Raw genomic sequence first — 14,334 nt, 5'->3', positions numbered from 1 at the left:
TTTCAGAAGAAGAAACATTCCCAAACTCATCCTATGAGGCCATAATCACCCTGATACCAAAACCAAAGGTACTACAGAAAAAGAAAAAATAAGTCAATATCACTGATGAGCATAGACTCAAAACCCATTTACAAAATACTAGCAAAGTGCATCAAACAACACATTAAAAGGCTCAGACACCATGATCAAGTGGGATTTACCCCAACGATGCAAGGATTTTTCACTATCCACATATCAATCAGTGTGATACACCACATCAATGAATACAGTAAAGTCACAGAATACAAAATTAATACGCAGAAATCTCTTTCATTCCTATACACTAAAAACAAAAGATCAGAAAGAGAAATTATGGAAGGAATCCCATTTACCATCACATCAAAAAGAATAAATACCTATGAATAAATCTACCTAAGGAGACAAAAGACCTGTACTCTGAAAACTCTAAGATGCTGATGAAAGAAATCAAAAGTGATACAAACAGATGGAGAGATATACCACGTTCTTGGATTGGAAGAATCAATACTGTCAAAATGACTATACTACTTAAGGTAATCTACAGATTCAATGCAATCCCTATTAAATTACCAGTGGAATTTTTTTTTTTTTTTAGATTTTTTTCATGTGGACCATTTTTAAAGTCTTTATTGAATTTGTTACAATATTGCTTCTGTTTTATGTTTCGGTTTTTGTTTTTTTGTGTGTTTTTTTGGTTGCATGGCATGTGGGATCCCAACTCCCTGACCAGGGATCGAACCTGCATCCTCCTCATTGGAAGGTGAATTCCCAACCACCGGACCACCAGGGAAGCCCCCACCAATGGCATTTTTCACAGAACTAGAACAGAAAATTTTAAAATGTGTATAGAAACACAAACCCCCAAATAGCCAAAGCATACTATGAAAGCAAAATGGAGCTGGAGGAATCAGGCTCACTGTCTTCAGACTATATTACAAAGCTACAGTAATCAGTATGGTACTTGCACAAAAACAGAAATATAGATCAATGGAACACAATAGAAAGCCCAGAAATAAACCCACACAACTATGGTCAATTAATCTATGACAAAGGAGGCAGGAATATACAATGGAGAAAAGACAGTCTCTTCCATAAGTGGTGCTGGGAAAACTGGACAGCTACATGTAAAAAAATGAAATTAGAACAATTTTCTAACATCACAGACAAAAATAAACTCAAAATGCATTAAAGACCTAAATGTAAGACTGGATATTATAAAACTCTTAGAGGAAAATCCAGGCAGAACACTCTTTCACAGCAGCAATATCTTTTTGGATCCACCTCCTAGAGGAAAGAAAACAAAAACTAAAATAAACCAATGGGACCTAATCAAACTTCAAAGCTTTTGCACAGCAAAGGAAACCATAAACAAAACAAAAAGACAACCTACAGAATGGGAGAAAATACTTGCAAATGATGAGACTGACAATGGAATAATCTCCAAAGTATACAAATAGCTCATGCAGCTCAATATCAAAAAAGCAAACAACCCAATCAAAAAAATGGACAGAAGATCTAAATAGACATTTCTCCAAAGAAGACATACTGATGGGCAAAAAGCACATGAAAATCTGCTCAACATCGCTAATTATTAGAGACATGCAAATCAAAACTACAATGAGGTATCACCTCACACCAGTCAGAGTAACCATCATCAAAAAGTCTACAAAGTGTAGACTACAAAAATGTTGGAGAGGGTGTGGAGAAAAGGAGTCCTCCTACACTGTTGGTGGGAATGTAAATTGGTGCAACCACTATGGAGAATATTATGGGATTCCTTAAAAAACTAAAAATAGAAGTACCATATGATCCAGCAATCCTACTCTTAGGCATGTATCTGGAGAAAATTATACTTCCAAAAGATACATGCACCCCAGTGTTCAGTGCAGCACTATTCACAATAACCAGGATATGAAAGCAATTTAAATGTCCATTGACAGATGGATGGATAAAGAAGATGTGGTACATATATACAATGGAATATTACTCAGCCATAAAAATGAGTGAAGTAATGCCATTTGCAGTAACATGAATTGACGTAGAGATTATCATACTAAGTGAAGTAATTCAGAGAAAGACAAATATCATATGATATCACTTATCTGTGGAATCTGAAAAAATGATACAAATGAACTTAATTACAAAAGAGAAACAAACTCACAGACTTAAAATACAAACTTATGGTTACTAAAGGGAAAATGTATGGGGAAGGATAAATTAGGAGTTTGGATTCACATATACACACTACTATATATAAAATAGATAATCAACAAGACCCTACTGTATAGCAAAGGGAACTCTACTCACTATTCTGTAATAACCTATATGGCAAAAGAATCTGAAAATGAATGGATATATGTATATGTATAACTGAATCATTTTGCTGTACACCTGAAACTAATTCAACATTGTAAATCAACTATACTTCAATATAAAATAAAAATTAAATTAAAAAAAGAGATTAAAAAAAGAAGTGTCTTCCAATGCAAGGATCAGATCAAAGAACATGAATGGAATATTCCTACTGGGACGATTAGGAGGATAACACATCCTTGGTAGGTGCAGAGCCTGTTCACTTATCCTCTGACTTTCCTTGTTCCCTTTCTCCACTACATCCAATTAAGCAGATAAAAACTTTGAGAAAGCTGCCTCTTCCTTCACCAATGCCAAGAAGGACAAACTCAAAGAGCCATTTTCTGTCTGTCTTCCTCTGATGTTGCTTCTTCATGTTTGAGCTATTGGGAGGAGAGACAGGCAATAAATTCTCTTAATAAAACCAAAAAATAAAAATAAAAAACAAGCCTATATGGTCAGTCATGTTCCTTGCTATACTTATATAAATAAGACCAAGTGTATTGAATCTAGACTTATTTTGCAAACAAATTTGTCTTAATTTGGCTATCTTTGATAGAAATGAGGGTGATTTTAGAGAGAAAAATTATCTTTCAATAGAAACCAAAATACGTATTGTGGATATTAGATTCTAGTGCTATTAATTTTCCTTGAAGTTTTGTTAATTACCTGAAAACTGGACTGTATCCTGAATTTTTCTAGTTACTCCACTACCTGACTACAACTCTCCAAACTAGTGTTTCTAAATTTTCTCCCACCCTTTTGACTTGGAACCATTGAAACTAAAACTGCCTTTTTTTCTGAAGTCCTGCATACTGAAGGTAGATATCTTAATATAAACTTCAGAGAAATCTCCACAGCAGCTCATGATTAGACAGTCTTCTTCGTTCCTGTTGCTATATGGACCACTCAGAAAGCTTACCTGAACATCTGATGGACATTCAAACTACAAAAGATGCTTTAACCCTGACATTTAGAGATCTTCTCAACTGTCTACCCTCAGAACTCAAAAACTGATATGAAATTTGCCTCAATTATTAACCATTGTTTTTTTGTCTCCATAGCAATGCCTCTTTTTAAATACCTGATTGCTTGTACAGTAAGCTTAACTTCTACTTGGAAATACTGCTTTGGAAGAGAAAATTAAGGTAAAATGATCATATGGATGGACTCTAATCCAATATGACTTGTATCTTTATAAGGAGGGAATATTAGAACACAGACATGCACAGACTGAGGGGCAACCATGTGAGGACACAGCGAGAAGGTAGCCATCAAAGGAGAGAGACCTCAAAGAAACTAAACTTGATACTTTGATCTTGGACTTCTAGCCTCTAGAGCTATGAGAAAATATGTTTTTGTTGTTTAAGCCACCTAGTAGCCAGTGCGGTATTTTGTTATGGAAGCCCTAGCAAACAAATACAATCACTATTAGGGAAAAAAAAAATCATGTGCTTTGTTATTCCAGTAGAATGATTTTAACACTGATTACTTCTTACCTTGAGATTATAAAAGACAGTGATAAACATTACTGTAGAGTATATATGAGTTGTGCCCTATGAAACAAAGGAAGTTAACAAACACCTCTCAGCTGTAGATGATGCCATGTGTTCATCTGATCAGCAAGAGGACATGAGTGGAAGGGAGAACCTTTTCTGCTTCAGACAAGCAACTTCCTGGATTACCCTGAGTATGACAAAGAGGGCCATTGCTTGGGGACCAGGTCTCCAAGCAGTCACAACAGGCCTCAGGAACCCACAAGAAAATTGTGAAGGAAGAATATTACTAGCCAGGCCCATATGAATCTTTTCCTCCCATCACTGTTCTTTTGTGAAAAATTCTTCCAAATACACATTTTTGTCCCAAAATATCATGTTGGACACTCGCTACTAGGAGCAAATTTTTCTAGCATCTCTGTTGGATGAATTTTCACACTTGCAAAATCACTCAGAAAAGAGTTCATCCTCCCAACACCTCCCTTGCACCAGTGTCCCCCTAAACAGCATCTGACCACAATATGAAGGAACTTACCTCCCAGGTAAACAGGTGCTTGAATGTGATTTAATTATCTCTGCATCCTCTCCCTGGTCTCCCTGTGAAATCTAGTCACCTCTTTGCATTAAAGCATTTCTGTGAGAAGCCCTGTAAGGTGTTGGCTATTCTCAATTCTGTCCTGCTGGTTTCTCTGAAGTGCCCAGAAGCTGTCCTCTCCACACACAAACTGTTCTGACAAACTTCATTTGAATGATTTGGATTTTAATTCTCAATTTGCTTCTGTTCCTAAGCCTTAAGGCTTTTTTTTTTTTTTTAACCAATTCAGAAAAAAGCATCATTAAAAAAAAGACAAGGTTGGGCTTCCCTTGTGTCGCAGTGGTTGAGAGTCTGCCTGCCGATGCAGGGGACACGGGTTCGTGCCCCGGTCCGGGAAGATCCCACATGCCGTGGAGCGGCTGGACCCGTGAGCCATGACCGCTGAGCTGGCGTGTCCGGAGCCTGTGCTCTGCAACGGGAGAGGCCACAACAGTGAGAGGCCAGCGTACCAAAAAAAAAAAAAAAAAAAAAAAAGACAAGGCTACTCGCAGATCTAACATGCTAAGGTTTAACTTAGTACGTTCTTAGGACTGATGTTTTCCAAGTAACAAACTTTCTTGTTTCCTGTGCAATAATAAAGGTTTGTTATAAAAGTTAAGTACAAAAAGTGAGAAAAAATAAAAATAGTGGTATCTTCACAGTTGAGTTCTTAACATATTTTCTGATACATGTAAAAAGAGAAAAATTGGCAAAATGAGTACCAACATTTTTAAAAATAAGAATTAAGCCTAAATCCCTGGATTTACCAATTTTATAAAATAAGAAAGTAACATTTTATAAAATACAATTTTATGAAATATGATTTTATAAAATTTGTTTAGCTAAGTAACAAATGATTTCCCCACAAAACAGATTTAGCTGGTGGAGTCCAGGGGGCACATTCTACAAAATAAATTTATTGACACTGTAAAGGGTTACTAGCATAAAATTGTGGTGGGAATAAAAAGGGCAGTGACCTTCGTCCTGAAGTTTAGGAGTGATCCCTGAATTGAGAGATATCTGAGTTGAAGTGGTCACTGGAAACAAATGGTAGAGACAAATCACAGAGAGCAGACTGTATTAATTCCAGCTTCTGGACTCAGAGAAGGAAGGAAGAGCTTCAGATTTCATTGCAGAGAATGAGGCTGAGAAACTTTAAAATCAGATGCTTTTTCCCAGATCCAGGGCGCCAGCTAATGCACAAAAATGCTTAAAGCCACATAGGTATGTCACCTTTATTTCCTAGAGAAGATGTTAGCATTTTCTAAATCCTCATCTACCGTGCCTGGCATGCATTATTTTATAGCTTTCTGGAAGTTTCATCAGCACCACTGGTATATCTGTAGTACGATGTGTCTGTGGAGAGTAGAGAATTCAGGTCCGGGCTGGGGGCAACGGACTTTTCTAGCTACCACAGTGAGTGGTGCCCCTGCAAACCTGAGTAAGGAAGACAACTTGCCTTTGGGTGGGTAGTGTTACAATCTGCATGTCTAGGGGCACAAATGTAAAGACCGACCCTGTTCTGGGAATGATTATGATTCTGACTGACCTCAAAGGGGTAATTATGAAACCCCTGGATCATCAGGATCTGGATGTTCCCTACTTTTTCCATGGTGTGATCATGACAGAAAGTGTGGCTGTAGATATCTGGGAACATTTCCAGAAATGTCCTCCTGTAGGAGTTAATTATAAAGTAAATGTGTATAAAACAGAAAATAATATTGAAACCTATCAAGGGGAGTAGATCTTAAGGGTTAATATTGTAGATGGACTACTTTGGAAACAATCTTTTTCCCTTGGAGTATTAAGAAGTCATCGCATAATTGCCATCTCTCCACATTTTGTTCTAGAGTGCCTGGTTTCTTGATATCAGTGTGAGACCTGTTTTAAACAAAAATCTATTTGTAAAAATCCAGATCTGTAATATGTTCTAAATATCATTGTAGTGTCTTTTAACTATAGATTAAAAATCACTTCATTTTCAACAAAATATTTTGATGTAAACATCAAATGTTTTGAAAACAAAGGGGATCTGTTTTTGTTGTTTTCTCTTTTATCTAATTTTTGTATCCATTTTGTCTGGGCATATTAAATGGTAAAAATATTTATAAGATTTGCACTAGGTGAATCTTCTTAAAAAGAAAATACGGAAGGTCACAGAGTCTGGGAATATTAATATCTTTTTAATAGATTGATCCCCGTTGATTTCTTATTCTGGAGTAAAGGTACAAGTTTTTCCATGAAAATTAGACACACAAATCATCTGACACAATGTATGACAGATGGAAAATGGTTGATGGGAATTTTGCTTTAATGCACATTGTTCATTGTAATTTTGCCCAGCTTAATGAACTGTGAATTAATAATGAGGAGCAACACATTCAACGTATTATAGTAATAAAGTGCTTTTATGGACATTTTTCATGTTTCCAGACTTTCTTGGCCACCCTGAACAATTTTAACTCAAAGGATTAAAAAATAATCGCTTATTTAACTGTGTTAAAATAGTCAACTTTGAAAAGGATACTTTCCTGTATGAACTTTTTCCTAATTGATCCCATTTGGTTCTGATCAGTAAACTTACCTGAGTAAGCTGCACTATTGAAACAAAAGTGATCTGATAGAGTCTTAGGTGACATACGGGACCAGAGTCCATTGCTTTCTGATTCAACGACATAAAGGAGTAAAGGGAAAAATTAATAATTATACATTGTTTAATTAGGAGAATAGAAAAACTAAATTTCTTGTAGAAATAAGCCCAAAGAGTCCTCGTGTCAGCCCTGTTCCTCTTAAAAGACCGTGACGCTGTAATACCAATGGATAATCTGGGAGACAACCAGCTGTCATTAAGATAGATTTTACCAAGGCAAGGGCAATAGGTTGCTTATTAGCAGTGAGAAATCAGTAGTCTTTTCGAAGTGTACCCTTTGGAAAGTGTGAGATATATAATAAATGAAAGCCTTTCATTATTCATTGTTATAAGCCAAATGTAGATTAAATGTACACTACCTTCAATTCAGATATTAAGATATCCTTACCTCAGTAATTTTATGAGGTAACATGTAGAATGTCAAGCATAGGCTAAGTCATATATTTTATAATCTTTCAAAACTTTTTTAAGCAATGTGTTAACCCTATAATGAATATAAAATGGATCCTAACTGCATGTCTTAGAAAATGTGCATTTCATAGAATTATTTAAGAATGAATCCTTAATAGCCCATCTTTTTAAGTATGTTAGCTGAACGTTATGATTGTGTAATATCATTTTAGGGCATTACCACATTTTAAGAAATAAAATAATATTCAGAAGCATAATTTTGCCAGAATGTAAAATTTAAAAGCAGAAATTTGACTTGTGAAAAATCCTCACATGATTATTGGCCTGTTAAAAAATAAAGCAAACCTCACAAACCTAATGCAAGCTATTATGTGCAAAATAATGTGCTAGTTACACAGCCCTCTGGGAAGTGAATGTGAGTCCGGATGCTTCTTTCTTGGTTTATTTCATTCCTAGAGTACCTTTGTTGCAGTTTTTTCTTATGTTCCCAAAGGAAACAAGTAAGCCATCTCAAGTTTAAGCTTTGTCCTCAATAAAGTAAAAAATGTGCCAGATACCATTTGACTGGATGATAACTAAAACTGGACAAATATTTTCTCTCACTGGAGACTGACAGTGTTTTAGTTGTGCTTAACATTTGTGATTCTCCTAAAAAAAGGGTACAAATGAAAACTTATGGTTACCAGGAGATAAGGGGGGAAGGATAAATTGGGAGATTGGGATTGACATATACACACGACTATATACAAAATAGATAATAATAACCTACTGTATAGCACGGGGAGCTCTACTCAATACTCTGTAATGGCCTCTATGGGGAAAGAATCTTTTAAAAAAGTGGACATATGTATATGTATAACTGGCTCTCTTTGCTGTACACCTGAAACTTACACAAATTTGTAACTCAACTATACTCCACTAAAAATCTTTTAAAATAAAAAAAATAGAGTACTACATGCATTTCTAAGAAATAAACATTATTTTCTTCATTCTTCTAAAATAAATAAAAATAAAATAATGTAATATGTGATTTTCAAGCTAATGAACACCTAAGAATGAAATTTGAAAATCTACATTTGGAATGTATAATTCCTTTGTTCAGAGGAAGTGACATTACAAAAGAACAAAACTTCTCAAACATTTCCCCATTTAGAGTAATGCTGACAGTGAGTGTCTGGTGGATCTCAGAGGGGCACAACTGATAATATCTTTATCATGCTGCCAGTTTGCTAAGTGGTTTCATATTCACTAAGAAAGACTTGTCAATGGATACTGAAGAATAGATGTGAGGTCTCTGTGAGGTCTTTGTGCCAAGTCTCTGTGTGTTGTCTCTGGGTGAGATCTCTGTGTGAAGTCTCTGTATGCGGTCCCTTTGGAAGGTATCTCTGGGAAATCTGTTAAATCTGGGCTAGGTTTCTGTCTGAGGGTCTGTGAAGCAACATGAGGTCCCTGTGTGAGGTGTCAGTATGTGATCTCTGAGAAAGGTGTTTGCGTGAGAAGTCTCTCTTGGGAGGTGTGTCTGTGAAGTCTTTGTGTATTGTCTCTGGGTCTCTCCATTTCTTTTTTTCTTTTGGTCTCTCAATTTCTTGTCTTACTGTACCTTATGGAAGACGGAGCAGCAAGAGAAGGGCAAAGGGACTTGCTTCTTTCTGTTTTCTTGCTGTTCCATCAGCATCACCTGTCTGTGGCACCTTCCCAGCAGGAGCCAGAGGGGTCCAAGTCCAGCTTCCCCATATTCCCAGAACTCACTTCTGGGTGCCCCTGAGAGCACCCAGCAGCAGCCAGGCTCAGGTCCCAGCCCTGTCATCTCTTTCCTCTGGGTACCGACCCCTCCCACAAGTCCTGGCTCCACTCTCACTGCTCTGCCTATTCTGGAGGCTGCCTTGGGAATTGGGGCCCAGAGGTAGGGCCTGGCTCCAGGGAGAAACCAGGGGTGTGAGCAGTCCTGTGCTCACTCTGCCCCCTCCACCCCAGGTCACAGCAATTCCACGTGTTGAGGGGCCTGACAGGGATGGGAGATGGGGTCCATTTCTGTTGTCATCTGGATCAGGGGCATCAGCTAGAACAGAAATCTCCACAATGAGAAAGACACCACCTGGAGCTGTGTCCACCATGAGCCTTGCACATGGCAGGAAGCACCAAATCACTCTAGAGAAATTCTTCCTCGTCTCCCTGCTTTTCCATATGGATGGGGGTCAGGAGACAAGAAAAGCTGTGCCAGAAGCAGATCAGTGGAACACCCCTGGATTGCACCCTGCCCCATCCACTTTGCACAGGTCACCTCCACACCACCACAAATCCTGTCTGATTGCTTCTTCACCTGCCAGGCTCTGGGGTGATCAAGGACTGGGAGACAGGCAAGGCTTACTACACAATCACAGGCCAGTCCCCACCTCTCCCCTGGAGCAGTCCTTGGGCCATGTGTTTATGTGAAGGTCACCAGACTAGGAGTCACATCCCAAGTTCCCTAGTCCTGGCTTTTACACCTATTGTTAACTTATCCTTCCTAAAAGTCAAGAGGTGAGGATGTGTAAGCTTATTAAATATAGTGTTAAGAGATTAACCTTCCCTGATTTGCTTTACTTCTATAAGTTTGACCTTCTGTTTTGACCTAAAGGTGGTTTCTCTAGGTCTGTGATCTTAGAGTTGGAATAGGGTAGAGACCCTGGGGTGGGGCCATGATGAGCTACTGGACCCTTAACTTTTCCTCCCCTTTAGGCCTTTAGATGGTGGTTGTATGTCAGGGGGCTGCTCTTTCACAACTGCACATTTATGGGAATCTGGTACCACTTTGCCTCCTTCCTTCGATCCAGGGATTTTTCTACACCTACATCCCACCCTAAATTCACAGTGTTTGACCATCAGATAGTTACTACCCACAGTCACACCCCTATTCCATTCATCCAAAACTCCTTCTCTGGGGTTAACATAGAGTGGAAGGTAGGTGACCCATGAACATAGCCATTCATTTATATGGGACTGGACTCAACACAGCCCTCAGCAGCCTCCCTGATACTCCCCCCACCTACACACACAGAGCTGGAAATGCCATCCTTGCTGCTGCTCTAAAGTCTAGGAAAAACAGAGGTGGGGGAGGGTGATGCTGTACATTTTATTATGCCTAAGCTAAAAGGGGTTCATAGGGCATATCTCAATCCCAGCCTTCAGCAGAGAGAGAAGGAACTCTTAAGAGCAGATGTTGGATATTCCCTACCAAGAGATCCAGGGGCAAGATTTCTCCTGTTTCTGAACTCAGAGCCCATACTCTATTCCCCCCAAACTTCCATCCACTTGGCTCTGACACTTCCTGGAGCCTGAATTGCAATGTCCGGCCCTATCGTGTAAACCTATCCACTACAGTTGCATAAAGTTCAAAGTAGCATAGAAGAAGGAGAAAGACTGGTTGAACCAGGTCCTTGGGTGTGGGTTTCATAGGTTTTTTCCATCTCATTGTTAGAGTAATTTTGGTTTGTGTAATGACAGTATCATAAGGTGCAATGAAGGGACACGAGACAAGGAGCAAGCTTGTGATGCTACTGTCCACCTCCCTCCATGCCCCTCCCTTCTAGAAGACAAAGTGCACAGCACAGACAGCAGCCATTACACTATGTTTTTATTAGAAAAAAAAATGTATATATATATATATATATATATGTATTGGGGAACATTAAATATCTTGGATGTGCTAATGAGAAAATCATTTTCTCTACATGGACTGAATTTTTACTTGGAGATACGTTTTCCTACTAAAGGGAAGACTAAAGAAGGATTTTACTGTCGACCAGGCAAGACACCTCCCCAAAGATGACAATGCCTTGGACAGTGTTGATGGCGGGCTGGGGCACCTGGACTCTTTGGCCCATACTGGCAGGTACTAACTGGAAACAAACTCTTCTTGGGGGGCAAGGATGGGAGGCACCTTAGGCCCAGCTGCTCATCGTCGAACCTTACACTTTTCAAACTATGTTGGTGTCTGACTTCCCTTTCCCTGATAGAACAACTCTGGCCCTTGGAGGTGGCTTTATGACCACAGGCTGTAGAACCCATCATTCTCCCTTGCTCTGGGTAGGAGGTAAGCCTATGGTAGCAGAAGCACCCACATACTGGGACTTGGAATTCCAGTTTGTGTTCATTTAACTTTGTGGCATGAAGTCCATGGTGAATTGCTCTTTTTTCTTCTGGGATCTGTCCAACAGCTCTCATGCGTGCCTGACCCTCAGCAGTCTCACTCTTCAAGGTTGATCTGCTTTTGACTGATCCGTGACTCTGGGCAGTGGCTGATATGGGCTTTTTTTTTTTTTGCAGAGCATCTCGACCATTGACTTTTTTCTTGGGGAAAATCCACTTTAAAAATAGCCTCATCCTTTTTCTGAAGAGGCTTTCTGTAGGGTTATGTTTCTTCTCTGGCATGAGCTGGAGACATCTGCTCCCAATAGAGTCTGTTATTCCCCTGACCTGGGCAGGGCGGCTCATACTTCCAGCTTGAGAGGTCCCTAATTCTTTAAACCTTTCTTCATGCTCTCCTGGTTTATGCCTCCTACAGTCCTCTCTTTTGTAAGTAGGGGCAATCATCTTGCTCTGGCTCTTCCATGAGTCTTGGAGTTTTGAAGTTTTGGGCTCCTGCTGCCCTAGGTGGCTCCTTTGGGCTTCCATAAGGCCACTTGGCTCCTGGGAAGCTAACCTGTCTCTGGTGGGGACTCTCTGGGGATGGCACTGAGGCACCTGAGAAGCCAAGTTGTCTGCAGCAAGGAACCTGTGTTTGGGAAAGTCCTGAAGCTGGCTGTCTGACTGTACCTTTACTTTGGAGTTAAACTCACTGGCAACCTCCATGTTAAGGCATGGCTCACCTGGATGTTGGAAAACAGACAGTCTAGGTAGTAGGAAACTTCTACTGGCCCCTGGCACCTCTAAACTCCTCATATGTACATTTGTGGTTTGGGATTTTGTCAACACTTTGGTTTCCAAGATAACACTAGACTGTGGTTGAAGAGCAGGAGACTCCTTGGCCTCCACAGCCTCCCTGGCCTCTTCACCTCTCAAAGATGGGGATCCTAAGTTCACCTCCATCACTGTTACCCTATGGCAGGGGTCTCGTGAGGCCTGACCACCACTCTCCTCTCTTGGCTCATTCCTGACCATTGCTGAACTTGGACCTGGCTCTAGGCTGTCCCTCTTGACCCCTTCCACACTCTCACTCTTCCAGGTTCTGCCCACAAGGCTGAGTGTGAGGGACTGAGAAGGTGGCCTGTCCTCCTGTCCAGTCAGAGAAGCCTTTGAGGGCCCATGGTAGTCAGCAGATGGAATCGCTCCCAGGGCACTCTGGATTTCCTTACACACAGCTGAGGGGGCAAGGAGAGGCCTCTTCACGGTAGGAACTGACTCTTCTGTTATCACCTTCTCTCCTGAATGAGCCTGAGGAGGTTTCTCCAGGAACTCAGCACACTTGACTTTTGAGTGGGACCCAGATACACAGGTGGCTGAAGGGGAAGTGGCAAACTGTAGAATGGTGGAGGGTTGGAACTTTTTCGACTTAAAGAGATTTATGGGCTTGAGGACCTTGAGGGGTCGGGTCCACCTGTGCTTTACCCAAAACCTTTTAATATGTGCTTCCAGTACCTCTCGAGTGTCTGGATCAGGGAAGGAAACCCTACAGGAGGTGTTCATGCAGGGTTCCCAACCCTTCAAGCAGTATCTTCCACAGGCTCCAGCAGGCACTGCTTTGCACGTCTCACCAGGAGGGTCTGGACATGAGAGCTGATGAAAGTTGCCCTTGCCAGGAAGCCTCCCCAGGCAGCTGTAGGAGAGCAGATGGGGCCAGGATGGCTGGACAGGACAGGCACGGGTGGGCACCTGCAGCCCAAGAACCCTCCTCTGCCCCCACACTGACTTCATAATGCCCCTGCTCTCCTTCACCCTAGGGCTTTAGCCACGCCCTCCCATGGCTCCCCCTTCCAGGGCTGGGGTCACATTAGAGGCTCGGGGAGGAAGGACGACCCAGGAGAGAAGGGGAAAGATTCTTTACCTTTGCAGAAGTGAAACCAGGTCGTGAGTCCCCTCCAGTTCTTCCAGGCAATCTCTGAAAGCTGGAAATCAGGAGACTGGGTCATGGTGGTGAAGGCAGAGGCCTAAGAGCCTTTCAGGAGGCTGAGTGCAATGGCCCTTTAAGGGAAATCTTTGGAGGATTAGACTCTGGAGCCCAAGTATCAGTGTCCAAGGCCACATGTCCCTGACAGTGATGCTAAGTCTCACTTGAAAAGGGTTTGTCCTTTGCAAAGTGCTTCCACGTTCATTAGGCTCTGTTAATTAGGCTCAGGCTCTGTTTCCTGAGGAATAAGCTCTGCCACTGGCATTCTCAGAGACCGTGAAGCTGGGGCCTCAGGACTAGGAGAGATGGAAGCTAACTCTCGGGTCACACAGGGCTGAATGGCAAAGGCTTACCTTTCAAAGATCCACTTTTCTTCCTACTCCTGCTCCTCCCCTTCAGCTTTACTTGATGCTGAGAGATAAGAAAAAGTGAGGGGCTAACACCCAACTCTCACTGTCCTCTATCTAGGCAAGCTGTGTTCATGAACAACATGACTTTCTACATTTAACTAAAACTCTGTGGGGTTTTTTCCCCTTTTACTTATTTTTAAAGTGGATAACAATCTTTTCAGTTTTTCTTCTTTGAGGAGTGCAAAGAAGGTTTTTTTTTTTTTTTTTTTTTTTTTTGGGCAGGGGAGTATTCGGGCCTCTCACTGTTGTGGTCTCTCCCATTGCGGAGCACAGGCTCCGGACACACAGGCCCAGCGGCCATGGCTCACAGGCCCAGCCACTCCATGGCACGTGGGATC

The 14,334-nt window shown here is 41.0% G+C and overlaps 1 protein-coding gene across 1 annotated transcript in view; it reads right to left on the bottom strand.

Moving 5' to 3' along the window:
• Window positions 1–14,017, bottom strand: part of LOC308611389 (putative spermatogenesis-associated protein 31C2) — a gene marked incomplete at its 3' end in the record, with an annotated part of 39,171 nt that extends 25,154 nt beyond the window's left edge. Inside the window, exons 1-3 of the mRNA XM_081260196.1 lie at window positions 13,940–14,017; window positions 13,524–13,584; window positions 12,319–13,295 (exon numbers count right to left, since the gene is read on the bottom strand). Of these exons, the coding sequence (XP_081116322.1) occupies window positions 12,319–13,165 (847 nt within the window). The 5' untranslated portion in view covers window positions 13,166–13,295; window positions 13,524–13,584; window positions 13,940–14,017. The remainder of the gene's footprint in view (window positions 1–12,318; window positions 13,296–13,523; window positions 13,585–13,939) is intronic.
• Between the last annotated feature and the right edge of the window lie 317 nt (window positions 14,018–14,334).

The sequence above is a fragment of the Mesoplodon bidens genome (assembly GCF_964165515.1).
Source record: "Mesoplodon bidens genome assembly, contig: HAP1_SCAFFOLD_72, whole genome shotgun sequence".
Lineage (NCBI taxonomy): Eukaryota > Metazoa > Chordata > Mammalia > Artiodactyla > Ziphiidae > Mesoplodon > Mesoplodon bidens.
This window is presented reverse-complemented; position numbering and strand designations above follow the sequence as displayed.